Raw genomic sequence first — 27,865 nt, 5'->3', positions numbered from 1 at the left:
CTATTTACTCACTCACATTTTTCCTAACCTGTTTGCTTGTATTTTTTTTTTTTTATCTGTGAAACACAAATGTAGACATTTTTGAAGAATTGTTGCACAGCTCTTGCCAAACACCCAGAGTTCACAGTGACCCGTGTCTGTCAAGCTCAAACAGAGCCTTTCTGGAGTTTGACAGATGCGAGGGAACACAAAATACTCCATAAGACTTGTGCGCTTTAACACAAGTCTAAAAGTTCTATATGAAGCAGTTTTATGGCATTTTTGGTCCCTCTTAAATCTTTTCGGATGTTGTAAGAGCTGTGTACAGAACAAGTAACAGCATAAGGCTTTGTTTTTTTTTTTATTGAACCATTTCCCGATCTGGAGTTCACAAAGGAACTGCTCAGGGTTGAGAGATAATAAAAAGCCATTATTAAGTGAAAAATTTTAAATGAAAAATAAATAACTTTAGAATAAAACTAATTCAAATAAAACAATTATTTAAAAAATACATTTTATTTTTGTTTACCTTCATGTCATGTGATTATTAACTGACATTGGAGAACCATGAGCATGCAAATGCTTTGAAATAATTAATATATCTTAAAATAAATGTCAATCTCAAGACCATATTCAATCCCTAAACTTAACTACCTGAATAACTATTATTATAAGCAGCAAATTAGGAGTTTATTGAGGCAAAGGTCATAGTTAATGGTTTGTCAATAACGAAAATTGGACATTAAAATAAAGGGTGGCCAAGACTTTTGCATTTGATTTAGTTTTTTGAATATGTGTCTGACTCCATGGCTTTTATTCATTTAATGAAAATGGTAATGATAATAGACATACTCCACATTAGCAGAGTAATGTCTAGCTCACGTTAATTCTTATAGTCAACGTTAAAATGTATTTGCAACACATTTTACTGCTGTAATGTGCAAAACAGAAATCAAAAGGTAGAGCAAGACCGTTATCCATCGGGAATTTATTGTGAAAGCCGGTTTTACATAAACCAACAAATCATTTATAATAAGACAAGTTATGTTTAGTGGAGACAATGGAGAGTATTTTGCAAAATAATGTCTTAAAAAAAACTGCCATAAAAATTAGCAAATGTTTATAAATATTTGCATATTTAAAGAAAGATCTAGACCTACCTGTTAATTTCTCTTGGACATGTCTGTAGACACCAGGAAAAATATGAAGTAACCACCTTGCCATCTACTGGTTAAAATATGTAATATGAACTACAAGGAATATGAGATGCACAGACACATAGACATTGATAATTTCAACAGTCCAGCTGAGAGCAGAACAGTTTACACTCCTCGTTCTGTCAGGGATCCTTGGCCATCTTGAGTTTCAGATGCTTGATTTTGAGTGAATAGTATTCTTCCTGAAGCTGTAAGACTATTTCCTGTCTGCGTAGCACAGACATCTCCAGATCGCTCTTTCCTGCTGATTGTGTAGGTGGGGGTGAAACGGTCTCTGCTGTGTTTGATTGGCTGTCGTTTGCACAGTTAACAGGCTGAACGTCCAACACGGGTGCAATCTCAGCTGGGATAACATATTTCTCCTCTTCCTCCTGCTCCTCTTCCTCATGTAAGATTGCACTTTCATTCTCAGATTCAGCTCTGTGAAAAGGCAAAGTTGTTAAATTAGCAAAATGGTGACACAATATATTCAACAACAGCATTCAAGCAAGAGATTGAAAAATCGAATGTAAAAAGGAAACACTGCCTAATTCCTTCACTATATGGATTAAATATACATTGATTCTTAAAGTTATTAACTAAAGATCAGAGATTTGTCTTTTGTTTGATCAACATTAAAGACACAGACAGCAGCAGGTACATTAGGCAGCTGTCACTTTAAGACACAAATCCAGTACATTGATACACATACCATTTTCTCCCGTTTACATTCATTTAAGACATAACTTATGTCTAAGATATGTCTGTGCTCATACCGTGGGGAGTCGTACGGTGCCATGTAGCCAGTGCTTGGAAAACTAGAGCATCCTTGGTTGTGAAGAGCATGTCTGTGGTAAGATGGATGTGAAGGCAGAGATGGGCGGTGAACAAACTCCTTTAACAGGTTCCCTTGAAACTCCATCATCTCCTTCCACATGGCCATAAGACTCGCTCGGTCCTCCTTCTGCTCTTCTCTGGCTTCTCTTCGCAAGCGTTCCTCATACTCCCTCTGCTTCTGCACGTGGAGAGGTTCTTGAGCTCTCACAGAGTCACTAATGGAATGTTTTTTGGCCTTCTTCTTCACAGGTTGAGCACCAACTAAAAATATCAACACAGTCAGTTCTATATGTACATCATTATTCACGTTCAGGTAGAGATTCCCAAATATTTTTGTCACCCTTTGACTTAAAATATTTCAGTGAATATTTCAATCATTAAATATAATTTCAAAACATATTAAATGGTCACATGACATGTAGGCAAACAAAATATGTTAATATTGTTGTTAATTATTTTTAACAAATTAATAACTAATAAATAAATAACTAGCTTTTCATTAAGTCATGAAACCTTTAGTTAAATCAACATTTGTCGCATTTTAAGCAATTAAGCATAAAAATTGTGATGTCTTATTAAATTAAAATATAAATTATTCACTTGAAAGGAATTTTTTATACACTGTAATATTAGTTAAAATGCTAAATTACTATGTTAGGTCTTGTAAAGATGATGACAAATGGACATTAGCTGTGGAATTAAACCTGTAAATAAGGTAGTATAACAAAAAGTTAGTTGTATACTGTTAACACAAGCTACTTTAAATAAATCTGTACATACTGTGTTTGCAGTAGTAAGCATTAAGTAGATAGTGTAAACAGCCTCCCCTTGACTAATTTGTTGTAAAAAAGAAAAAAAAAAGTGTATGCACAGCTTTTGTCGTGTATACTGCACACTGATTCGCATACTATATTTGTAGTACGCGAAATGCACTGCAGATGCAAGTGAAGTCATGTGGCCATGATCTTTCTATTTGACACATGAACACACCGTCTATCGTGTCGTTCGTCTCCTCGTCGTGACTGACTGACACCTCGATGTCTGTGGATCTGCTCTCGTTCCTCGCGTCCTCGATGGATGTACTCTGGGGCTCTTCGAGCTTCACGTTATTATGAAGTGTTAAAGCGTCTGTGGAGCGCTTGCTGCCCCAGATGGACTTGCAGAGATCATAGTAATTCCAGTACACTCTGCCGTGGCCGTTGTTTTTGTGATGCTCGTGTAGTTTCAGGAACTTCTGCTTGAGTGTTTTCAGTTTGTTGGTGACCTGTTGCTTGGTTCTGTGAATCCCTTGCACCCGCAGAAGCCTTGATATTTCAGCGTAAATAAGAGAGTCGCGAACCGTTCCGCTGATTTGCCTACTGATTTCATCGTCCTGTCGGATGTACAGCAGCGCCCTCGTCTCGGTGTCCGTCCAGTTTCTGTCTACTGACATCTCTTCATACATTTCGCTGCGTGGAAATCCTGGTAAATCACGCAAAGGGTTCATTTATACACAGTATCAGTTGATTCGGGGCTCGCGCGTCACGTAGGCCTGCGAGTACAAGACGTATGTGCGTCACTCGTTTTGAGCTTTGTGATTGGCTCAGAGTTGCTGGCCGCAAGCCCACTAGCGTCTTTGCGCGCTCATTTTTCATATCTAATGAATGGTACAACATCACGCACTTTATGGAAAATAATAAGAGATTTTGGACACAGTTATGGTTTTTATATTTATTTTGAATAACAACGTAGCAGACATATTTGTGACCCTCGACTACAAAACCAGTCATAAGAGTCGTTTTTTTTGGAAAGTGCGATTTATACATCACCTGAAAGCTGAATAAATAAGATTTATTTATTGATTTATGGTTTGTTAGAATAGGACAATATTTGCCCGAGATACAGCTTACAACTGTTAGAGAATCTGGAATCTGAGGGTACAAAAATATTGATAAAATCACCTTTAAAGTTAATTTTTTTTAGCAATGCATATTACTAATAAAAAATTAAGTTGTTATATAATGTAAGAAATTTACAAAAATATCTTAATGGAACATATTTCTTAATAAAATAATAATCTATGATTTGACCCATACAATGTATTTTTGGCTATTACTAATATTTTAGCCGTGCTACTTATGACTGGTTTTGTGTCCAGGGTCACATTTTAGTAACAAAATTAAAACCAAAGCCATTCAATAAACATGTTGAGATGCGCTTAAGTGGTCAATAAATAAATACACAAATAAATACTTGATATTCTATCTCAGGGTCATTGTGCAATTTAACTTACACAAAATAAAAACTTTCAATTGTCAACTTTCTTATCCAACTTCAGTTGGATCCGATTCCTCCATAAAACAAGTATTCTACATTTTTAGATCAGAAAGGGATGAATGAGCTAAAAAAAGTGTCACATATCTTCAGATACAAGTGCAGCATAATAAGGAAAAAAATATTTGAGAATGGATACATTTTATTGTTATGTACATGCTAAGGCACTCACTGCCGAACAGCTGATTGATTAAACCAACAATTACAATAAAGCTAAATTACAAACAGTACATGAGCATTGTTTTGCGGAAAAAGGTGGAGCTTAAAATATGGAGTTTGTATAAACAGATATAAAATAAGTATTTCAGAGAATATACAAAGCACCAACTGCAAAGAGATCAAGAGTGTTGGACATCAGAGATGGAGTTAGATGAAGGCAAAAGAACAATGGATAAACTAAACATTTGTACAAGAATAAAACTGCAATCCCAAATTAACCGACAATACTGAGAAATACAGATACTATAGCACTGATCACATGATTCAAAGTAAACACCTTTCACTTCGACCTCATCGAGCATGTGACCAATGAATGTTAATGAAATAACATGAGCTGAACCAAATGATACAATTATAGCTGTATCACTGTTTAACAAACAGTGTTGAAAAAGTTATTTGTACACCACATGAGCCAGAAGATGGAAAAAATGTTAAATGCACTGAAAACATGACCATTTCAGGAAACGGAATTTCCTGAAATTTTGGAGAAAATACTAAATATTAAACTCTAAAGAGAAACATTACAATTAATAGAGAGGTGTAGATAACATGCATCTAAATAAAAAACTGCAGGATTGTTGCAAAACTAATGCGACCACTGGCAGGTTCACCAAAAACCACACTTAAATCAAAACGAAAAAATTAAAAGATTCAATTTGTCCAGTGCATTGTGCCAGTAAATCACTTGATTAAAATGAAATAAAAATCACTAATATATCTGGGAGATCATGGGAGATTCTACCGGAGAAACGAGTCACTTGATTGAGAAAACAACAGATACAGAATATCTCTGTAAAAACGTAAGAATTTACTTATGAAAGCATGCGGAGCATCATGAAAAACATGATACATGATTCGGTATAAAACTATTAAGTTTATACCAATCTCCCTGATATTCAAAAATCCTGGTGTGATATAAAACAAAAAAATCTGTCATGATTTTTGGCTTTGCTACTGTTTGGTGACATAATTAATGTGCTGGATTCTGAACAGATAAGAGACTGATTGTCGCATCTCTCTACATCCTGGAGTCGTTGAGCAGCACACAGGAAGAGTTTTTGGCTTTATATTGGGTCTGTTAGGAGACCGGGCATCCCACAGCTTAGAGACTCGCTCTCTCGCTGACCACATCCTGCAGGCGTTTGAGAAGCACGTCGTCGTTCTCTTGCCGCAGGCATTTAGATGGAGACTCGGTCTCATCACCTTCCATGGTGAACGCCCGCTTCTTGCTCACCCCACCCTGACGGATCATCTGGTTTATGTCACTCAGCTCCTGAAGAGAAACAGAGAAAAAACGTACAGGATGAGCATTCAAATGTAAAAAGACACAATTTGATTTGATTTTTAATTTAATAGAAATGTAACCAATCAGTTATACAGACTATGATTATACTCAGTTGCACTGTGTGTATTTCATTGAATATAGACATTCTTCAGAACACCTTCTTTTGTTTTCCTCAGAAGTCAGTCATAGGGATTTGGAGGGATGTGGATGTTACAATTTTTTTAATGAAATATTCCATTAAGGGAAATATTACTCTTGATGCTTGTGACATCCTGTATTTTGACTAACCTTTGATGGGCTGCCAGTGAACTTGTACGTGTAAGCATTACTGGGTGTGAGACTTGAGCTGTTTTTATGAGGAGAGACAAAGATGGAGTGTCTCTGAGATATACGGCGAGGAGAGAGGGGCTGGGAACGAACCGACGGGAACGGAGATAACGGAGGAGCCTCCATCTTTATAGAGAAAGAGGGAGAAAGTGTCAAATACTATTTCCAAAATATCAACAACAGAAAAAGAGAGATTTCAAAAGAGACAGTAATACACCAACCTTATTATCAAGTGTGGAATGTGCATATTTGAGAGCGAACGATTTCATCTTTAGCACATAAACAGAGTTGTAGAACTGGATGAGGTCTCCTCTTTCCTCTGATTCGCTGTCAGCCTCTGTTGTGTTTGCCTGTTCCGTCCTCTCATTGGCTGTAAACAAACAAATAAATAATTACATACCCATTCAAAAGTTTGGGATTGGTAACATTATGTTTTTGAAGTCTCTTCTGCTTACCAAGGCTAATATACTTTCTATTTGTATACATTTTAAAATATAAATTATTCCTGTTATGCATAGCTGAATTTTCAGCATCATTAGTGTCACAAAGCATCTTAAATATTAGAATATTCCGATTTGCTGCTCAAGAAACACCAACAGTGTGTAATATTTTTGTGGAAACTGGTACATTTTCTTTAGTAATATATTGTGCATTAGATTAAAAAAAAAAAAAAAAAAAAAAAAAAAAAAGGATAAAAGAAAGATTTAGGACATTATCCTTACACTGTTCTGCCGGCGGATCCACTTCCATGTTCTCATCTGTCTGCTGTTCTCTGGGCCTCCTCTTCAGTAAAACACTGCGGTACACCTACAAACACACCAACGAGATGTTGTGGATGCACCAAAGACTCATATGTGCAGTCATCACAGCTCAAACTCTATGTTTTTTACATAAGGTAGCTGGGGAAAACAGAGATTGTGTACCTTTGACATTTATGTGTATTTCCACATGAAACATGCACAAACAACAAAAAACACAAGTAACAGTTGCAGGTTTGGAAAGACTAAGACTGTTGATACTCACGTGACTGTTGGCTTGAGGTTGGGTTCGGTAGCATTTCATAATGTCCTGAAAAGTGTGCTCTTGTTTTGTAATCTGCAGAAGCAGCGAACAAGTCCAAAAAAACAAACAAACAAAAAAAACTATTTAAATGAAAGTCCCTCAAGAGATAATTCTGCTTTATATAGTTTGGGTCAATATGTATTTTTTAAAGAAGTTAAAACTATTAAGCAAGGACTGTTTTTAACATTGATAATAATAATAGGATTTTTTTTCTTTTTAACAAATCAGCATATTAAAATGATTTCTGAAGACACTTGAGTACTGATGCTGAAAATTCAGCTTTGCATGCATCACGGGAATATTTACACATTTACACTTTGGAATATATTAAAATAGAAAACATCTTAAATTGCAATAATATTTCACAATATGTCTGTATTTTCACTAAAAATATAAACGTATATAAATAAGTGCAAGTGTGCATCAAAGCCGTGGTGAGAAAGAAATTCATTAAAGGGGGGGTGAAATGCTATTTCATGCATACTGAGTTTTTTTACACTGTTAAAGAGTTGGATTCCCATGCTAAACATGGACAAAGTTTCAAAAATTAAGTTGTAAGTTTGAAGGAGTATTTCTGTTCCAAAAATACTCCTTCCGGTTTGTCACAAGTTTCGCAAAGTTTTTTTCAAGTATGGCTCTGTGTGACGTTAGATGGAGCGGAATTTCCTTATATGGGTCCTAGGTCACATCTGCCGGAAGAGCGTGCACTCCCGTAGAGCAGAGCAATGAGAGCAGAGGCATTCAGTGATCAGAGCGAGAGCGTCGCGAAATGTCAAAAAAGAAGTGTATTTTTGGTTGCCAGGGCAAGACAACCCTGCACAGATTACCCAAAAAAAAACAGCATTAAGGGACCAGTGGATGGAGTTTATTTTTACAGAGCATCAACGGAGTTGTGCAAGTGTTTTTGTTTGTTCCCTGCATTTCGAAGATGCTTGTTTTACAAACAAGGCCCAGTTTGACGACGGATTTGCGTATTGTTTATTTCTTAAGGATGATGCAATCCCAACGAAAAAGGGCCACGATCGTGTGTTGGAACCGCAGGCAGTGAGTAAAACTGCTTCAAATATCTCTGCTTTCTTGTTTGTGCGTCCGCCTCCCATGCCGAGACCCGGGTTCGAGCCCCGCTCGGAGCGAGCCGCTGCTGCTGCTCTCGTTCAGTTTCAGCCTCGGGATCTGATTCTGGATCATAAATATACGCTGAATCTGACTGTTAGCCATGGTTTGTTTTGGTTGGTTTTTTCCTCACGGTGTCACAGCTTCCAAACGCTCTCAACGCAAAAGCCTACTCGCGCTCGTGATTCTTTAGCTCCGCCCACATGTCACGCCTCCAGTCGGTCGTGTTTTTCCGGGAAAAATCGGTACAGACTATCTTTCTCTTATGAATATAATAAAACTAAAGACTTTTTGGAGTTATGAAGGATGCAGTACTACTCTATAGGTACTCAAGATTAACAGGATATTGAGTGAAAATGAGCATTTCACCCCCCCCCTTTAAAACAAACACTAAATCTTGATTGTAAAATTGACACTAAAATTTGAAAGGTAGTGTAGTTCTTGCAGTAACTCGGCACATTTCAAGAGCCGTACCTTTGATATAATGTAGACAGCACAGAGCAGCAGCTGGTCCAGGTGCCGGTCCTTCATCAGGTCAGTGCAGTGCAGCAGCGAGTGCTCAAAACACGTCCAGATCTTCCCTCGCAGCTCCGATGAGATGTCCAGCTTCAGACACAGGTCTCGCAGACGCACACTTGCTAAATGATACACCTGAATGGACAAGCAACAGCATATATGCACTTCCGCTAACAACGAGCAGGTGAAAAAAAGCCCAGCACATATTTCCTCACCTTCCTGAAGAAGAGGGCGAGGGATCCAGTGCGCCGGGGTTTGTTGACGGCCGGTGGCTGTGTGTCGGAGCTGGCGGGTGGAGCTGCTGTTCGGCTGGGGGAGGTGGTCAGTAAGAACTGAGCGGTGAGGGGGTGCATATCATTGGCCTGAAGTTGGATGACTGTGATGCCACCCGTCTGGTTCTTTACCACTGAAGGATGAGGAACCATCACGTCAACAAAAACACAATTTCGTGGTGTCTCTTTGTCAAATAGATGTCGACAAGAAACAAAAGTGGTACCTGGCAGTGGAATGGTGAGCTGCTGGCCGTTTCCTGTGGCCATGGAGAGGACGGTCGTTGTGCTGGTGTTCTGGTTGTTTTCTGTGCTGCTGGGAATGATTTTGATGGGAGTGACTGAGATTCTTTTCACTGGGGACTGTGGAGGAGGATCGTCACCAAACAAGCGTCTCTTAGCGCTGCCGGCTGCAGGTGAGCTGTAGCGGTCGTGGAGATAGATGGGAGACTGAGGGACGTCTAAGAGAGAAAAAAATATTAGCCATATGAGGACATCTTATTACAAACTGCAAAAAGGCCTTATTTTAAAGTGTTACTTAAATGAATAAATTGTAATATTTTATATATGCATTAGTGTATGCATTTTAAAATGGTAAATGGACCAAATACATTCCCAATCATTTTTGCTCAAACAAACGCTCTCTGAAACGTCCCTCTCCTTTAATATTCTTCACATTCATGCACTCTCAAAGTCTAGCCTCATTTTGAGATGTGTGGCACCTTTGCGTGCGCTGGAGCCCAGGCCTGTGCGGACCTCCCTGATGCGAGGGTGGACGATGGGAGATAGCGCCACCAATGGGAGGTGAGTGGGACCGCCTGAATTGTTGCCCGTGTCAAAATTACTGGGAAAATTCACCTAAGAATCAAATACAAAACAGGTTAAATTCTATTTACAATTTTACAATAAGTTCACCCTATAAATTGGTTTGTATGTACCTCTTCTACAGTGGGGACTTTATTATTAGCGTTATTGAGTGCCGTCCACAGGGCCGAGTCTCTGGTCCAGGCTTTGCTTTCCAGCACCTGCTCCTCTATACTGTTCAAATGCTTCACCATGTCTCGGGACAAACCCTCCTCGGACCGGATGAACACCTCGATCACCTACACAAACACACGAACATTTGCTTTAGTACTTCAAAATACATCGTTTTCTTTAAGGTCTTAACAGTCTGTTGTGCTTTTCAATAATTTTCTACTGCAACGTGAGGCAATAGTACACTGTTCTGTACCTTGTAAAAGTAGAATGGTGGGATCTGAAAGATTTCTAGTATCCAGGGGAATGTTCTTTGAGAGCTGTATGCGAACAGCACCACCTCCAGACAGCACGCCAACAGAGAGCAATGGAGCACCTCCTGCTCCAACAGGACCTGAGAGAGATCAGGAGAAGAGAGGAAGCAGAAAGTAAGAGCTGTAGATAGAAAACACATTGAATGGTTTTTCCAGGTTTAGCAGTTACACTGACTTACCGCCATGTCTTTCCCTTGTAATCTCTTCATCTCTTGAGTCATGATGTTCTCCAGGATCTTAAAGTACAAGATCTCCGCCAGCTTCAGACGATTCTCTGCAAAATCTACACACAAGAACCAGCACTTGCTTACAAGACGAAATATGAGGCTTTCATAACAATAGCCTAAATTAAACATCTTTTTTTTTTTTTTTTTTTAATGTGCAGTATATCTGACCCATATGTGCTCCTGGCAGGTCATCTGTGGGTTTGGTGTAGGCCTGTTTAAACCTCTCTCCCATGGTCTTCACTCGGTTCAGAATGGACTCAGTGGGATTTCGAGAGCAGGAACTATAAAAACAAGGTGAAAATAAAATATAAGTGAAGAAAACACACTGAGGACTGAGAGCCATCATGATGGGTTATGCATACTTGGACACACATGCATGATTTTTGCAGATACTTACTTAAAGATTTGAACCAGAGCATCGCTCGGAGCGTTTCGGAGGCCGGACACCATGCTCTGCAGTCGACTCACACTTTGGGTAGCTGAGGAAACGGGGGTGACCAGCACCTCTTTCTCCTTCAGATACCGTCGACCCGTTAGAGGCGTAGACGGAGCAAGGGAACGCGTCTGTGCCAAAACACAACAGGATGAGGCAAAAGTTTGGGGTCAGTAAGACTTTTTTTTTTTTAAGAATACTTTTATTCGGCAAGAACACATTGAATTCAAAGAATCCTGTAAAATGTATCATGGTTTCCAAAGAAATATTAAAGCGTTAGTTCACTCAAAAATGAAAATTATGTAATTAATAACTGGAGCAGTTCAGTCAGTGTACTGTTTGAGTAAATGAATTACTCCGGGATATTGGTTTGTTCAAACTCAGAGGGAGTGTCAGCCACATTAAAAAAATTAACAGCTTAAGTCATTTGTGGATTAATGCGTATTGGAGACGTGAACCGTTTAAAACGATTCAGTTCAATTTGGTGAACTGGTTCAAGAAGATCCAGTTACATCGAATGATTCGTTCGGGAGTTTTGAACTCTCACACAACAGACACGGAAGAGAAGACAATGCCGAATAAAGTCGTCGTTTTTGCTATTTTGGACCAAAATGTATTTTCGATGCTTAAAAGAAAATCTAACTGACCCTCTGATGTCACATGGACTACTTTGATGATGTTTTTCTTACCTTTCTGGACATGGACAGTATACCGTACACACAGCTTCAATGGAGGGACTGAGAGCTCTCGGACTAAATCTAAAATATCTTAAACTGTGTTCCAAAGATGAACGGAGGTCTTACGGGTTTGGAACGACATGAGGGTGAGTCATTAATGACATAATTTTCATTTTTGGGTGAACCAACCCTTTAAGCTGCATAACTGTTTTCATAATTGATGATAATACATTTTCATTCAGTAGCAATTAGCATATTCTGAAAGGTCATTTGACACTATATTTGACAGTAATATTTAAGCAGTAATATTTCAGCTAAGATCGACAATTAGCATGATAAAATGTTACTTCAATGTAGCAGCAGTGAAAGAAATCTTCAGTACCTTCTCAAAGTGCTGCTGAAGGTGGTTCTCCACGTGCATGCGGGCGGATAGTTGACCTGATGGAGGCTCGGCGGTGGCCTTGCGAGGTGTGCCGATCTCCTCGTCTGCGTCAGCTCCCAGAAACACCCGCTCGTCGAAATCCCCCACAGTCAAAACATATTCCTCATACTCACGATTTATGGATTTACTGAAGAAAAAAAATCATATACAAGTACTTATTAATGCAAGGCATTTCAATTTATGCTTATATGCAATTTATGCTACATCTTTTTATTTGAATGCAAAATTGTTGGAACTGCCTAAAAGAACAAAGAAATTCTACAGAAATGAAGGCATATGCTTACTTGTTGTCTTGGAAATTTGGGGTATCCAGCAACTCAGTCAGAGTCTCAGCATCACCTTTTAATATCTGAGAAAAATCAGGGAATATTTTTAGCCCAAGCTGTACACAATCATGATGTTCTTGCAGTGTAGACTGGATGTAAAAGTGCGTGTGTGTGTGAGCGCATGCATGCGTGTTCCTCACTCTTTTCTCAAACAGTGTCTTTATGTAGGGTTTGAAGTAGTGCTCCTTTATGCCTTTGGCCTCCACCACCAACCCATCATGCAGCTCACACAACTTGTCAATGACACAGGGTATTTCCTCCAAGTTTTCTGTATCCTTCGGCAGTCCTAAAGAGAGGTGAGCAAAAGACTATAAATGAAGCATTTCCAACAAAGCAACCTACTATTCTGATCATAAACTAATCTTTTAAGACGGTTTTCGATTAAAAAAGTTTTCAGTTCATATCTCAGTCCTAAATTGAGACACCTGTTTACTAATATACTCCTAAAATACTTTACACAACAAGTAGACTGAAACTTTTTTGTGTGTGATATAATTGTGATGCTCTGTGGCCTGACCCATGTTTCTGTTTCATCTGATAATACAGGAAAGAACACAGATCTCAAACCATTTCATAGGGTCATGGATGAACAGTTAGAAGTTGTAGCGTATTAAATTAACTACAACTTCACATATTCAGTCAATATTTCAAAACTAAGTGCACTACCTTGCAAGTAACTCCTCTAATGCAATCAATGGACTCGAACTCTAAAATAACTCTGTCTGCCTTCTCAAGGATAATGACTTGTAAACAGAAAATCAACAATTAATCAAGGAAACTCTCACAGTGAGGCGAAGGGAGTTTTACCTCTGAAGTATTGATTGATGAGATCTTTCTTGTTGGAGCACATGAGGGCGTTGCAAAACACCAGGTCCAGACAGCAGAGCAGGAGGTGATACGAGTTGACCAGGTCATCTCCTATCATACGGAAATTGCCTGAAATAAAGCAGAAATCATGTCATGAGTTTACTTTAGCATTCAGAATGCCTAAGATAAGTCGAAACACTCCTTTCCCTTCCTTAAAAATCCCTAAAAAATGTTTAAAAATCTTAACAATCCCAAACTTTTGCAAATACATGGTTTTTACTCTTGTTTGAAGGTAAACCTTCACAAATGATTAAATCTTTATGGCTGCGAAAAAATGTACAGTTTTTTTATTTTACATGGTTAATAGGATTATATGATACAGAGTGTGTAAGTAGGCTTATGTATACCACACTGACGGCCTATAGTTTAAACAGGGAAGGCTTCTTTCAGTCTAATTACCTTTTGTATACACAAACAGAGTCCAACAGAACTTGAAGACGTCACTGACGTGGCATGGAAGACGCCTACAAAAGAAAGAAATATGTTACCATTTTCTTTTTCAAAAGAGAGTTAAGAAAGGAGAGAAAAGGCAGGTAGATTTACCGGTGTTTGCGGCTTCTAGGCATCCGGGGAGGTTCAACCTGAGGATTCTGAAACATGTCCAGAAATATTGGCTCAAATTTCCGAAAAATCACAGTCGACACTTCGAAATTGCGTTCTAGTCGACCTATGCGGCTGCGGAAATCCTGAGAGAGGTTCGACATGTCTGACCATTTCTTCATCTTGCTGAAGAACTGAATCAAACTAGAAGAAAAAGAGCACAACAACACTCCCATCTTAAAACAAACACCTTCATTTATGACAAATGAAAAATCCTTGAATGCATACAATAAATGCTCTAGCCATTGTATCTCTTCTTACTCAAACTAAATCTTTTCCATTAAATAAACTGAAATTAGAGGAGAGGACGCCCATCTCACAGGTATCTGTCCATGTCTGTTCCAGAGCATTACCTGAGCTTCGCCGAGCGCAGGATCCTTGTAAGGGAAACGCCGTTGCCCTCCATCACACCCCGTCCCACAGTGGGGATTGAGCTCTTCCTACAGGCAGCATACAGAGAGCAGGCCAGCCAGTGAACGACATCACCCTGACACAACCAAACACAACACAAATCAACACATCACACAGAGGTCAATCAACCCTAAAGCCCACCGTATCATGAGAATCATTCATTTCCAAGGCCTCTAAATCATCAACATATCCAGAGCCTTGCTGAAAAACCGACTGCATGCTTTCTGTCGTATGATTGATAGATTTTAATTTTTTAGGCCTTTTAGTATAATTGTAAAATGATCACCTTCAGGCTGTGGTTTACACATCTTGGATTACTGTGACTGCATTCGGGTTATAACATATGTAAACTTCCTGTGTACATTGTCTATTCCTTGTGTATATGGTGTATCTTGTGTAAAATGCAAGCATTGTTATTTAGATATACACTGTCAATTGTACACAATACATTGTGTTGTTTATACTACCATGTTACAGAGACATGCACCTAAGAATTTCACCTTTGGCACATCCGTGTACACACATTTTATTTGATTTCTGTTGTCAAATCGAATAATGTTTTCATGGAGTAAACAAAAAACTCTGAGCTGTTTATTCCGAGTATTTTTTCCCATACTCTCCAAAAAGCCATGGACGTCTAATGCATCAGATATGATACAAAACAAACTTTTCTTATATCTTATTTTTAATAATCTGGAATTTTAAATAAATTCAATTATCGTGACCATTATTTCGTATGTCAGTTTTTACAAGGTTAGGCTTGAATAAAATGAGCAGGACTTCTATTTTAATCTACAGAAGTCTGACAGATCTAGCAGCCAGTGAGGGAACACGCATCTTTCCCAGACTTCCTAATCTTCTCATCCCTTTGTGAATGTCATGTGACATATCAGGGAGCCCTTGGTCATTTCTGAAGCGTTTTAAAGGTTATTTCTCAGAATTAATATGTGGACGCGTATTAGTGTAACATAATACACCGGTACAACAATTGTATTTTCGAGATGTAACGTTACTATGGTAGTATAAGGGTATTCATACCAAGGTAACCCATTCGCATACCATGGTAACGTTACGTCAGAGAAATCCAGTGTGAATGCCATTACGCTACTAGTAGGCTACTTGTTATTTTGACTATGTCTGTATAAACACACAGACTAGCTGAAGGCAGGAAGAAAGCATCAGCTGTTCATGTAGCGTTAGCTTGGTCGTTGTTTGAATGTGAATTGAAGTCGCACCTCTAGCGTGTACGTGTTCCAGATCGAGCTGAAGTTCTCAAGCGCTTCTGCTGCCGTCTCTTCGTCCATATTGAGCTCTTGACAAAGCGCCTCGAGATTGCTCCGAATCGAACCATCGGCTGATTTAACGGACTCCGAATCCGTTTCATCTCCACGCATTGCTGGAATCCGTTAAAATCCGTAAATGTCCAAAGAAAGGTGTTTTAATAAAACACGGAGTTGACCCGGAGCTCCGATGACCTCCTGATGCTATCCCACAATGCCGAGACACGCGGATGGCGCGAAAACAGGCTCCTCTCCGCCAATGGGCGAACAGGAGTAGATGGCGTCATTACAACAACAAAGACGACAGCAAACAAGCATGGAGGATTTAAACTTCCTTGCCGTGTTTACCAAAAAGCATTACATAAAATATGAAGAACATAAACACAATATAATAAGCTCTGTCTTTAAAATAAAGTCGGCTGTTTCACTCTTTATTTCTGGACTTTATCTGTAACACAATACACGAATACAAAAATGTCACATTTTGTTGCTTGTTTTTTCCGTCTCATGTTGAATATTATACTTTTAACATTTTACCTGTTTATCCTTAATACTTAAAAATATTTAATTACAATTACTACTAATTATATTGACATGAGAATTGTGTAAGCAGTTTTACAAAAATGTCCCGTTTTGTTGCTTGCCCCCCCCCCCCATCTCATCTTATGCTTATCTTATTAATTTGACGTTCAATCCTTTATACTTGTAAATACAATTATATTTGCATTATTGTATTTATGTAATTATGAATTATAAAATTTAAAATCTCCACAGAGACCATACATTTAATGACTTTAAGCATTCATTATTTGATAAATTAAATCACTGATTTGTGCAACTACAAATATCAGTCTTTAGCTAGAAAAATAAATAAATAAAATACACTAGTCAACATTTCAAGTGGATCAAAACCTTTCAAAGTTGTCCTTAAACCTAAAACCAAAATAGTTTCTTGTCTTAGGACAACTTTGATGGACTTTTTTTAACCATTTCAAATGTTGACTACTGTAGAACTAAAAAAAAAAAACCTGCACATTTAAAAAATGATTGGCAGGGGACTAACTGATCAACAGAAGACATTGACGTGAAAGTTGAAAGTCATCTTTTATTGCACAATAAAAGATCACATACCATGGTTTGAATTATATGATTGGTCCACATCGGCGTAAAGGAGCTAGTCGAACAAAAACAAAATATCCCCCGAAAAAATAAAATAAAATAAAAATAACACCCATGACTCTCAGCATTGCTTCTTGATTTCTTACCAAGTATACAAGTTCACTTTTTATTTTGTGTAATCATCCCAATATAGTGCACTTGCTTCAATGTAACTACGAATTTACAGTTCTTCCCTGTCATGAACACTGACCATCGTTAATCGTATCAAATTCATTCAATGTTATTCTACAAGATCTTGAGGAACAGAACCTCCAACATATAGGCTCAACCGTGACGCAAGCACAGTTCTGCGTGGTATATGATGCTCTAGTATGCCGTGAACACCAAAGACTTAAGTCTGTCTGGCTAAGCAGCTTTTATAAGAAACACTCCATAGTAGCCTGACTTGCATACACTTTAAAGTATGGGATGTTGCTCTGGCTCAGATGTTGTGACTGGGTTTTTGGCAGGTCCTGACATGCAAATACTGACAGTGGCAAAGCAAAATCCAGCCTCTTACTACGTGCATATTTGAAAGCATCGGAATTATTGAATGCTGACAGATTCTGATAAAAAATGACACTGGCATGTCACCACAAATTCCCCAGTTCTCACTTCCTATTGGAAATGCACTCTGCAAAGCTACTACAAAGATCTCCCCTTGATCAACCCATGAAAAAATGGAGGTAGGGGTCCAATGGGAAGGGTTTTTGCTCTCAAGAGTGTCTGGGAGAAACTATCCAGAGATGTATTTATACACACAGATAGTCAACATTACGGTTTTGAGAACAGTTCAGCTTTTATGGATAAGTGTAGACATCCCATATAGGAACACATCCAAAACCTGGAGACAGCAAGTTTATGTACATGTTGCAATACACAGGGAGACAACGCTGAGACAGTAAAACAATAAATACAGGTAGAACTGAAATTGATCAGATTTGTAGATGAACTACCAAACAGTTTCAGCTAGGGTGAAAGACAAAAATATGTATCTGGAGTGTTACTAGGACATAGAATTGAATATATATTCATTGATCTTCAAATGAGCCCAGATACTGCACCAGGGAGACTTTCCTTTCAAACAAACACCGTGGTTCAAATTGAATTAAACTGGAGTGTTATTCCAACAATATTGTTGCGTTTTCAAACTGTACATTTCCAACAAACAGTACATTTATAAAATCAACACACTTACAACCAGCAACGCAGCATTCTCAGTCTAACTGTCTGAACTCTCCAGTTGTACACATACTGGCTCTGCTTCTTGTAAAATTTTGAAGACCTTTAATGGAGATACAAACTTCTCAAAGTCAAAAGCAAGGATAACACAATCATCCAGACGTCTAGACGAGGTCTGTGCGTTTTTGTTCACCAGATGTTACTGACACCGCAGTGTAGGCAACAGAGAAAGGTCCGAGGTAAGCTTTCAGACTAACAATGCAACATTTTTGAAAGTCAAGCAGACTTTGTGCTTTGCAATACTGCTTTGAATGAGCTGAGAGAGAGAAAAGATTATGTTATTTGAAAGGTTTTATAATCTGCAGTTTTACACAAATAAATGCACAAGAAGGCCAGTATCTGTCCAACTAGATTTGAACTAGTATGACTGAGACTGCTTCCCAAAACGTTGACACTGTACACAAGTACTTTGATATATATTTTCCAACATAAAGATGTAACAAACATCAATATAAACCACTAAATAAGGCATTGTGAAGTGAACACAATAAAATAGATGTGATGAGAAAGGGGAAATGTCTTATTTGGTGAATTCGTAAAAAGAGAAATAAAAGCAAAATAAATTACATCATGGTGTCACAAATAATGTGACAAGGCAACAACAGCATGTTTTTTGAAGGTAACCATGATTTTTTTTTTTTTTTTTTAACAAGAAATTTACAGTACAGGTTTACATAGGTCAAACTGTACAGGAAGTGACATGTGCAAGCGTGCGCATGCGTCCACACGAACACACATAAACAAGACAGAACACAATTACAGGTAAACATTCACCAAACAGACTGTGCAAAAAATGTTTTCACATCTGAAAACTGAAAAACAAACTAAAGAAACGTGTAAGATGAAAATGAATACTCCCATAAAAGAGAGACCCTGTTGAGACTGGAGGAGAAGATGAGTTCAATTTATCTGGTTATCAACTAGTGTAAAGTACTTCAAATAAAAGAAACACTAGTGCTGATTTGTTTTTTTACACATCCTCCCAATATGAGACATACTGGCGAGGAAAAATAATGTGTGCTTGTAAACAAAAGCAACAGCAATTTACAGATAGATAGATTTACATGATTTCAAAAATCTCGGTCGGTTGTACTCTACAGTATTTTCAAATGCACCAGAGAAAATAAGAGCAATGTTACCCATGAGGAGATGAGATGGTCTGATGTCTTTCTGTCAAACCCCATCAACCTAAGAGCTTTAGTGAAGGCAACAAAAAACAACAACAACAAAAACAGGGATTTGCAAAGATTTTTTTGGTTAAGGAATATTTCACCTAAAACTTAACTTTCCAGCATATTTTATTCACCCTCATGTGGTTTTAAGACTGCTCTTCCCCACATAAAAGCACAATGACCAGGGGTTATCAAACTTCAAAAAATGCACAATAAAAGTAGCTCAAATGAATTGTGCACTATATTCCAAGTTATCTAAAGACACAAGGTAGCTTTGCATAAGGAAAAGTAGTGATAAGGAGTAGTTTTATGGTCCTTTTTGAAGACTGACAGCCACTTCTTCATGTGAGCATGTGGCTTTTATGCTCCACAGAAGACATTCATACGAGTTTGAATGACATAAGGGTGAAATGTTGACAGAACCTTAATTTTTATGGTGAATTATCCTTTTAAATTCACTAAAAACAGAGTTCTCACTATTTTCTACCAACTGCTTTGCATCAGACGTATTTTATAATCCCGTGTTCCAAAACCATTTAGAACCAAGTCTCATCTACGGCCTTAACCCTTCACTCTTCAACTTGCAGCACCCCTAAGTATATATAGCCACCTCTATAATAATTAGTAGCATCCCAACGGGGACATCTTATCAAAGCAACCATGTGGAAACGACATGACAAACAAAACAAAAGACAGATCAATCTCAGGATTGTTCTTGGCCATCAATTTCAAGCCTTGCTCTTTTTGAGTTTCCATTGCACTCACCATGTTGCACTCATGCCACCTATAGCTTTGTTAAGGATTTAGGTTAAAATCTTCACTAAAATGAATACATAGCAGCAAGCAACTAAGAACAAAATACTGTGATCCATCGAGACTGTATCAGATGCAGCTCTGCTGGTAATCTACCAATGGGATGAGTGTTTTCTGTACATTATTCAGAGAAATGTTTTAAAACATGAATCTAGGTCTTATGCAACTATAAGAGCGTGATCCAAAACACCATTACGAAGTGAGACCGCCATCCTACCACTTTCTGAGAATCTGTGAAAGATGCTAGTGAATAACACCTAATCGAAGGAGGAAAATGCTGGGGTCACTAAGAGCGTTCTCCATGAATAGACACAATCGTCCGAATAGCCATTCCCTATGATGCAAAAGAAACGCGCTAACACCAATGATGATGTTGTCCCTTTTTTAGGAATCGAGACCTCTGAGTGTTTGCATGCTTCAAGTGTCTATTTCTTTAGCACACACGCAGAAGGTAGATGTCAGTGAAATTACAAGGGCAGATCTATAAACAATACATTGATAATCAAAGTCCTATACACAAGCTTTTACTGACACGACACACACAAAAGTACTGCAGCCCAAACAAGAGGATGCATTCTAGTCTCCACCGTCACAAGAGCCTTGAGCATTTGACTCGGTTTCCTCTCCCAGCTCATTTTTGTCCTTTTCCTCAGTACTTTTATCCTCAGAAGGAGCTTTTATAGGGTCAGAAGGATCTTTGACTGGAGCTAAATCTACATCAGGTCTGCCATCTTCCATTCCGCCCTCTTGGCTCTTTTGTTCGAGTGTCTGTTCGTCTTTAACCCCCTTCGATTCCACAACAACATTGCCACTTCCCTCCTCTGCTCCTTCTTCCCTAACCTTCTTCCTCTTCCTCTTGGGACTGCCCGTGCTGTCTGCTGCAGGCATAGCGGGCAGAGCCATTATACTGCCCGGTGGCAAGAACATGTGTGGATACAACAGACTATGTGACATTCCCGGGATTAGAAAAGGGTTAAAGGTCAAATGGCTGCCGGTGCTTGTGATGCTACTACTACTGCTGCTGCTGCTAGTGGCTGCAGCTGTAGACACCGAAGCGGACACTTTCTTCTCTTCCCCTCCTTGCTTTGCATCCTCCTTATTCCCATTCTCCGTGCTCATCGGAGAGCTTGCGTTTTCACATTGAGGCGTAGATTCCGAACTATCCGCCGGGCTGGAGGTTGAGGTTACGGTTGCAGAGTTTGTCGAAGTCACACTCGCTGAAGTGGAGGATGCGCTTGCAGTGGACGTCGTTGTGGACAGCTGTTGATTTATCATCCCACTCATGTGTGCGCTGTACATGGGCGGCTGCACGGCCATACCGTGGAGCATCATGGGCAGCATGCTGAGTCCATTCTTGGCATCTTCTCCTGACAGTACGGCAGTGGCGAAACCATGAGGAAAGCCCATGATTCCGGTTAGCGGGATTCCAGGGACATTGCGGAGATTGGGTAAGCTAACCTGATCCATGCTGCCAATGAGCCCACCGTTCATGAAGAGCGGACCCATGCCAGCGGTTAGCTCGGGGGCTTTGGGCATCTCACTGCGGGGTCGCCTGCCTCTTCTACGTGGACCGGGATCCCGACACACAGGGCCAGAGAGGATGCGTGTGAATTTGCCCTCCGGTAGAAAACCCTGGGACAGTGCCATACAGAAACTTAGTGTTGGTTTACAAGTCAAAGACTATATTATTCATGTATAGAATAAAAATTGCACATATATAAGAGATAAAGTTTATTAACTCTGAGTCAACTCTCATTAATTGCAAAAAAAAGTGCACACGTTACATATAATTGCAGAACTCATAAACTTGGGTTACAATACAATGTATTTCAGTGAAACACTGACACTCAAGTAGTGAAATTTTTTACATTTTTAATATGAAAATAATACTATAGTAATATAATTAAAAGAAATCAGTGTCACCATACCGACCCTAATAATAAATGAATATAAAATAGAATGTTCTAAACTATAGTATAGATTATTATAGACATCCATATAGGGGATTTCATGCAGATGACATGAACACAGAACCTGTGAAACTGTTGCAGTAAAAATGCATACTGTTAGTCATCTAGCAGATGTTTTTTGTCCAAGGCAAACTCAAGGACTGTGTAGTGCTTAAGCAAGATTGCGATTTCTTCCACTCGGAACCTATACATTTTACGCAACCTTGTTGATTAGAATATGTTCAATTTACTACATATTCTTGCAGTTTCCAGTCTCTTTCTAGACAGAATACATATGACTCACCGAGTGCTTCACCACATCAGCCCAATCAGGAGCTACAGAGTAATCTGAGTTTGCGTCGAGCCAACGGGAGAGCTCTTTAATCGCTGGAGCCATAGCGCCTCCAAGCTGCAATCAGAGGAATCGACAAATTAAATGTAAATTAAATAAACAAATAAAGTTCTAGGAGTGTGTTTGCATGTTTTCTTACTCTGCGGCCTGTGTTTCTGTGCACTACCGGGACTCTCTCCTCCCCGGTTAGAGAGTTGATGTCCAGCTTGGATGGGTCTTTGCAGCGATGCCTTCTCTGTTTTGGACGCTCCAGGAAACTGTGCAATAAGTTTGCATTCTGAGACCAAGAAAGATGTGCAATATAAATTAGATTATAGTAATGCATTAAATATAATATATATTACTTGTATCAAGGCTTATAATATATATTATAAGCTGTATACAATAAACATTTACATTTAGGATCATTCAAATATCTTTCTAGATGGAAAAATAATGTTAACAACCTTGCAACTTTTTTTTTTAAAGCTCTTTAACAGTACACAAATCAACATGATGTTTTGTAATAACTTACCGGGAAAGCAGAAAGCTCCATGTTGTAGTTGGGGTTTTGTCGGAGCCATTCCATTAGGCCTTTATTGGCCATTTCCCTGTCCATGCTCACATTCAGGGTCTCTGAGGCCGGAGGAGGAGCTGGAGAGGGTGCTGCAGGCGGAGTAGGAAGTGTAGTCGGGGTGGCTGGAGGGCCCTCTGACTGGGAGGATGTGGAGGACACAACAGGGTGGCTGATACTCTCTGACCCACTCTGTGGAGTATACAAAGATTAATACAACATTTGCCAGTTAAATGGATTTGAGAGTTAAACTGATGCCATATGAGCATCAAAAATTATTTAGGCAAAATCCATGTTTGAAATAAAAACTTTGAAACTAAGCTTGTTTCAGCATCACAAAAGAGACTATATAAGATCTGTCATATTAATATTTAAAATATTGTCCTGGTATATCTTTTTAAAAACATCAAATTAGTTAAAAAAATGTACCCCAAATAAAAGTTAGATCAAAAAAGTACCCCATACCACTTCGAATGAGGATTTTAATCTTTTATGGTGCTTTTTTTTTTTTTTTACTTCTTTGAGCTTGCCGGGATAAATCATTACTTTCAACTTTTTTTAATTTTTAAACTTTCTTTACACAGAAAAGAAGAGTAGATTTGCCAAGCATCTCCTTTTATGTTTCACAAAACAAATAGTACAATGCTAGAATCACACGGGGCCATTTTCATCTTTGGGTGTCCCACTATATCCACTTCATTGACATGTGTTTCCACAAACCTGTTGTTCAGGTAAGTTCATGTTTTGTCCCTTTATAAAGCTGAGATCAGGAGTCTCTACATTTCTTCTCCGTCCTCTCCTCCGTCTCAACATTGAGTCATCACGGCGAAGACTGCCATTGACAATTTGCCCTGTGACAGGGTGAATCAGGCCAGCCTGCAAAATGCCAGCCATATCCAATCCCAGCGAGCCTTGTATGGAGCCTATCCCAGTTATTTTATGGGGTGCTGACTGGACAGTGTGGCTCATCTGACCAATTGACCCACTGTCTCCACCAACTGTTAGCTCTGTTGGTTTGGAGAGGTCAATAGCAGCATCCTGCCAACCATTAAGGAGGAGAGCGTTAGCACGATGAGGCACGCCAACCTGGATCTTTTCTCCAAGCTGGCTTGGTTTGGCAAGGACTTCTGCCTCGAATTCAAACCCACGTCTCGGACGTTTGAGCTCAGGGAGAAAAGCTGGGGCCACTAGCCGCTCCTGTTGGGACAAGAGTTGTAAATAAAAAAAAATAAAAAAAGGATATCTCCATTTTTCATTTAATTAAATCTCAAGAGTTTTGCAACCCATTTTGTAACAAATCAAAGGAGACAAATTCATATTAAGTAAGTAAATAGCATGGTTTTATCAAAAATTTGATCAGTTTAACTGCATGAATGATATTCAATGCTGGGCTATAAACAAATGCAATACTGATATTTATTAGGTGTTTGATGATATTTAGAGTAGTAAGATGGATTAAAAACAATCCAATTTTAATCCAAAGGACTCTCTTGTCTGATGATGTGATCTCACACCTACCTTTGGTAAGTGGGGTACTGTGTGTGAGAGGTTAAAGTTAAGGCTCTGAGATATAGGCATTCTGGTAGGCAGAAATCCTGCCCTCTGGTGGGCACTGCTGGGCACGCAGGTGTTAGCCAAAGAGGTGGGAGACTCATACTGTTGACTGGAGGAAGGCCACTTCCCCTTTAAGATAGTGTGGCAGATACTATCAATACGATTGATGATCACTCTGTCCTATAGGGAGCAAAAGACAAACAGAGCATGAAATGGGTCTAACTGCAGAAACGGGTGACTGATACATGTCTAGTGGTATGCTATGGGCTGACTTTAGCCTTATTTAATTTTCAGAGAAGACTTATGTGCACATTTTTCAGTATCTTCTCAGTATAACCAATTGATGAAGAATGATCACCAGCATGACAATACCTTAGGCCACTCTGAGAACGAGAAGAGTGCTTTCTCTTGTAGAAGCTGAGCAATGGTTGGTTCCCTTATTTCATGGACACTGTCTGCCATCTCACACATGGGCAATGCAAAGTGTGGTCCATCAACATCTCCCAATAATGCTATAAAATAAACAATTATTACTCAAACCATGTTGGGAGAAAAAGAGACTAAATTATTTTTTAAATTATTTATTCCTTATGTTTTCCACTGGGTTTTTGAACATAGTGAGAAAATCATTTATCAGCATGTAATGTGTCTCAATATGTTGAGCAGTACAGAAGTGATTCCATCCAGCAAATCTGACTAGTGTTTGTCAACAATTAGAAATAACTGATGAAAAACTGTTGAATTATTTAATGCACAGTAAAGGTGGTAATGCGGCGACAACATCAATAATTATCAATAATTCAACAGTCAGGAGTCAGGTATTCCACTTTTATCACTGTCTTTTCTATCTAAAATGTTTTCAGCCCTAAAACAGATGTGTACATACTTCTGGTATCAATAAAGTGAGCCTAAAACAGCCAAAATTTGTTTGCTGGTCTCCTAACGTGTTCAAGTTGATCCAGTTTGCTAGCTTTTGGACACTTAAGTGTTCAGACTTGGAGAACAGCTGTCTAACAAGCTAAACACCAAAATGGCCAGGCTAGGACACCAGCTAGACTAGCTTACACCAGCTAAGTCTACTAAGATGCTTTTCTCCAACAGGGTAAACAGCCCAAACTGCCATTACTAGTTTTGCAAAGAATTAAATGAAATATTAAAAACCTCAATCGACCTGGAGCTACTACATATGACTAACAGAATCAGAAACAAAACATAAAAAGTAGAAAGCTAATGTTTACAGCCACAATACCTGGTGCCTTTGCACCTTCATCTTTTATCTTGTCCTTTACTTCCAAAGCCTCAGTCTGCTCAAGGTGAGGGGTCTGTGTAGTGCTATCTGGCTCAGGCTTCACATCTGACACTACTGGATCCACAAGAAACTCTTGTTTTGGGACTGCGTCAAGGCCCGGGGATACAGAGGTGTCAGGTAAGGTAGTTGGAGATGATGGGAGTGAAGGTGGCATAGGGTAATCTGTTGAAAGAGTAGTGTTAGTTAGATTGCACTCTTCTATTGGCTCTGGTGGTTCTTTGCAGGTTTCTTCCACCAACTGCTGTTCCACTGTGTCTTGCTGAAACCCTTCACAAGGTTCCTGCAGGGTCTCGTCACAAGTTAAATCATAAGACTCCTCTAAAGGCACTTTTTCTGGCTCTGTTAGAGGCTTTTCATAAGGTTCTTCCAAAACAGCTTCACAAGGATCTTTCAAATCTCCATTGGAATCAGAGACCCTTGTAGACTCTATTAAAGGCATGTTGTCGATCTCATCTTGAGTATCCTTTGTCTTTGGACTGTCAGGGGAAAGGTCTTCTTTCTCAAAATTAAACCCTACGCTTTCAGCTCCTTCTTCTGGACTGGGAACACCAAATGTGATGTTGGAATCACTAAGCTTGTCCTCCTGCTCCTCACTAATGGGATCCGTCTGGTCAAGACTCACATCCGGGAGTCCAAGAGGTGTTGGCGGAACATATTCTGGAAGACTGGCTGACAGATCTGTCGGATCCACAGAAGTCTCTCCAACATTAAGGTCTTTGAACAACATGAAGCTCGGTGCCAGTGGTTCGACAGGGTTGCTTTGAGAGTCCGAACTAGGCATGCTCAAACAGTCGGTCAGCGTTTCATCACCCTCCCGTCCATCTTCTGGTTGAGGAGCATCAAGAAAGCTGGGTTCCAAAGTTGGCGCTCCCAAGATGGGATCAGTCTCGTTGAACATGTCAGAAGTTTCAGCATGGTCTGAGGTTTCCCAAGGAGTTTGAAGTTCATCTAGTTCCACAGAAGGAGCCATTAAGCCAGTCTCCTCTGAGGACCCTTGTTCTCCCACAAGAACATCGCTGCGAAGTTTCCCAGCTATGGAGTCCACCATGTCTCCTTGAGACCCATTTAACTCCCCTTGCACACCATACGAATTTAGCATATTCTGCCCACCTGTTGCAGAATTGAATGGGAATCCATTGAAGGCCTCTTTACCAGATTTGCCATGTAGTGTGTCTGATGTCAAGCCTTCATGTTGTAATGACCCCAACTCCAGAGAATCATCCAGTGGAGGACAATCCAAAAATCCTTCCCTATTTCCTGTACCTATCCCAAGGGAACTTCCAGACTCTGATGCCACCACTTCTGTGGGCTGATGATGCCCATGAGTATGGATGAGTTGTGTTGGTGTGTGGTGTGAAGGTGTAGGGTGATACTCTGGAGGTTGTGGGGACTGACAATGCCCAAGGTTGGCATCATACAAGCAGCAATGGTGGTGGGGCAAGCCTGGGACTGAATATCTGTGGTTTTCTTTATGAACATAGTTCCGGTGGGCCTCCAGGAAGGATAATTGGGGGTCATTGAGGATGTAGAAATCAGTTCGACTCAATCCATTTTTAGCGACCCCAATGAGCAGATCACGGTCGTGTTTTCCACACTCCCACCAGACGGGCAAATACAAGCTAGGACGACAAAGCTGCAGTCGTGCCCCGAGGAGCGGGTGACGCAATACTTGCTCACGGACCTTTCTCAAAAGCTCAATACGATATAATGTTCGGGCAGCTCGCTCTTCTGTAATGGGCTCCACAAACAGTGAAGGATCCACGTTACCTGCATGAGACAAGAAGTTGTGTTTACATTATTGCAGATTTAGCTTCTATTAATCTTCCCATCAAACTATTAACTATCTTTATTACCTTCATCTTTTCTGGGCGGCAGTCTACATGCAGTTCGACACATTGAAACAAAGCTGTGGAAATATCTCTCTAAGCTTTCATCAGTCTTCCTCTCCAATCGAGCAAGGGCACGGAACTGGTTCCAGTCAAAAGTCTTCTTCTCTGGGTCATACACTACTCCAAACGAGGACACTGTGCGATAGAAGTCAGCCTGCTCTCGACGTGTCCACCTGTATCAGATATATGGAGATATGTTTAATAAA

General features: G+C 39.4%; 3 protein-coding genes across 5 annotated transcripts in view; all 3 read right to left on the bottom strand.

Moving 5' to 3' along the window:
• Positions 1–951: 951 nt before the first annotated feature.
• si:dkey-6e2.2 (uncharacterized) lies at positions 952–3,573 on the bottom strand. The gene is made up of 3 exons (XM_052559581.1): positions 3,003–3,573; positions 1,952–2,273; positions 952–1,616 (listed from the first exon to the last, which is right to left on the bottom strand). Exons 1-3 carry the CDS (start codon positions 3,496–3,498, stop codon positions 1,319–1,321), a joined length of 1,116 nt encoding a protein of 371 aa, XP_052415541.1. The 5' UTR covers positions 3,499–3,573; the 3' UTR covers positions 952–1,318.
• Positions 3,574–4,449: 876 nt separating this feature from the next.
• rbl1 (retinoblastoma-like 1 (p107)) lies at positions 4,450–15,900 on the bottom strand. The gene is made up of 22 exons (XM_052559578.1): positions 15,624–15,900; positions 14,331–14,464; positions 13,921–14,121; positions 13,777–13,841; positions 13,318–13,446; positions 12,651–12,796; positions 12,469–12,533; positions 12,125–12,311; positions 11,030–11,196; positions 10,801–10,913; positions 10,585–10,688; positions 10,348–10,485; positions 10,055–10,219; positions 9,839–9,974; positions 9,344–9,577; positions 9,063–9,253; positions 8,806–8,982; positions 7,180–7,251; positions 6,879–6,963; positions 6,378–6,526; positions 6,118–6,282; positions 4,450–5,817 (listed from the first exon to the last, which is right to left on the bottom strand). Exons 1-22 carry the CDS (start codon positions 15,780–15,782, stop codon positions 5,647–5,649), a joined length of 3,153 nt encoding a protein of 1,050 aa, XP_052415538.1. The 5' UTR covers positions 15,783–15,900; the 3' UTR covers positions 4,450–5,646.
• An 853-nt stretch (positions 15,901–16,753) lies between these two features.
• LOC127960035 (chromodomain-helicase-DNA-binding protein 6) overlaps positions 16,754–27,865 on the bottom strand; it is a 35,516-nt gene continuing 24,404 nt past the window's right edge. For all 3 annotated transcript variants that reach the window (XM_052559565.1, XM_052559567.1, XM_052559566.1), the window contains exons 30-38: positions 27,624–27,832; positions 25,711–27,537; positions 24,834–24,973; positions 24,426–24,641; positions 23,628–24,104; positions 22,869–23,099; positions 22,494–22,631; positions 22,307–22,411; positions 16,754–21,685 (exon numbers count right to left, since the gene is read on the bottom strand). In XM_052559565.1, the coding sequence (XP_052415525.1) occupies positions 20,630–21,685; positions 22,307–22,411; positions 22,494–22,631; positions 22,869–23,099; positions 23,628–24,104; positions 24,426–24,641; positions 24,834–24,973; positions 25,711–27,537; positions 27,624–27,832 (4,399 nt within the window). In that variant the 3' untranslated portion in view covers positions 16,754–20,629. The remainder of the gene's footprint in view (positions 21,686–22,306; positions 22,412–22,493; positions 22,632–22,868; positions 23,100–23,627; positions 24,105–24,425; positions 24,642–24,833; positions 24,974–25,710; positions 27,538–27,623; positions 27,833–27,865) is intronic.

Source organism: Carassius gibelio, chromosome B6 (genome assembly GCF_023724105.1).
Source record: "Carassius gibelio isolate Cgi1373 ecotype wild population from Czech Republic chromosome B6, carGib1.2-hapl.c, whole genome shotgun sequence".
NCBI classification, from domain to species: Eukaryota; Metazoa; Chordata; class Actinopteri; order Cypriniformes; family Cyprinidae; genus Carassius; species Carassius gibelio.
This window is presented reverse-complemented; position numbering and strand designations above follow the sequence as displayed.

Excerpts from the sequence above, each read along its gene's own strand:
- si:dkey-6e2.2 (XM_052559581.1), bottom strand. The coding sequence starts at position 3,498 with ATGAACCCTTTGCGTGATTTACCAGGATTTCCACGCAGCGAAATGTAT. Across the intron at positions 2,274-3,002 it reads GACGAACGACACGATAGACG|TTGGTGCTCAACCTGTGAAG; the intron begins GTGTGTTCATGT and ends TGATATTTTTAG. Across the intron at positions 1,617-1,951 it reads GCACCGTACGACTCCCCACG|AGCTGAATCTGAGAATGAAA; the intron begins GTATGAGCACAG and ends GCCTTTTCACAG.
- rbl1 (XM_052559578.1), bottom strand. The coding sequence starts at position 15,782 with ATGCGTGGAGATGAAACGGATTCGGAGTCCGTTAAATCAGCCGATGGT. Across the intron at positions 13,447-13,776 it reads TCTGTTTGTGTATACAAAAG|GCAATTTCCGTATGATAGGA; the intron begins GTAATTAGACTG and ends GCTTTATTTCAG. Across the intron at positions 10,914-11,029 it reads GCTCTGGTTCAAATCTTTAA|TTCCTGCTCTCGAAATCCCA; the intron begins GTAAGTATCTGC and ends TTGTTTTTATAG.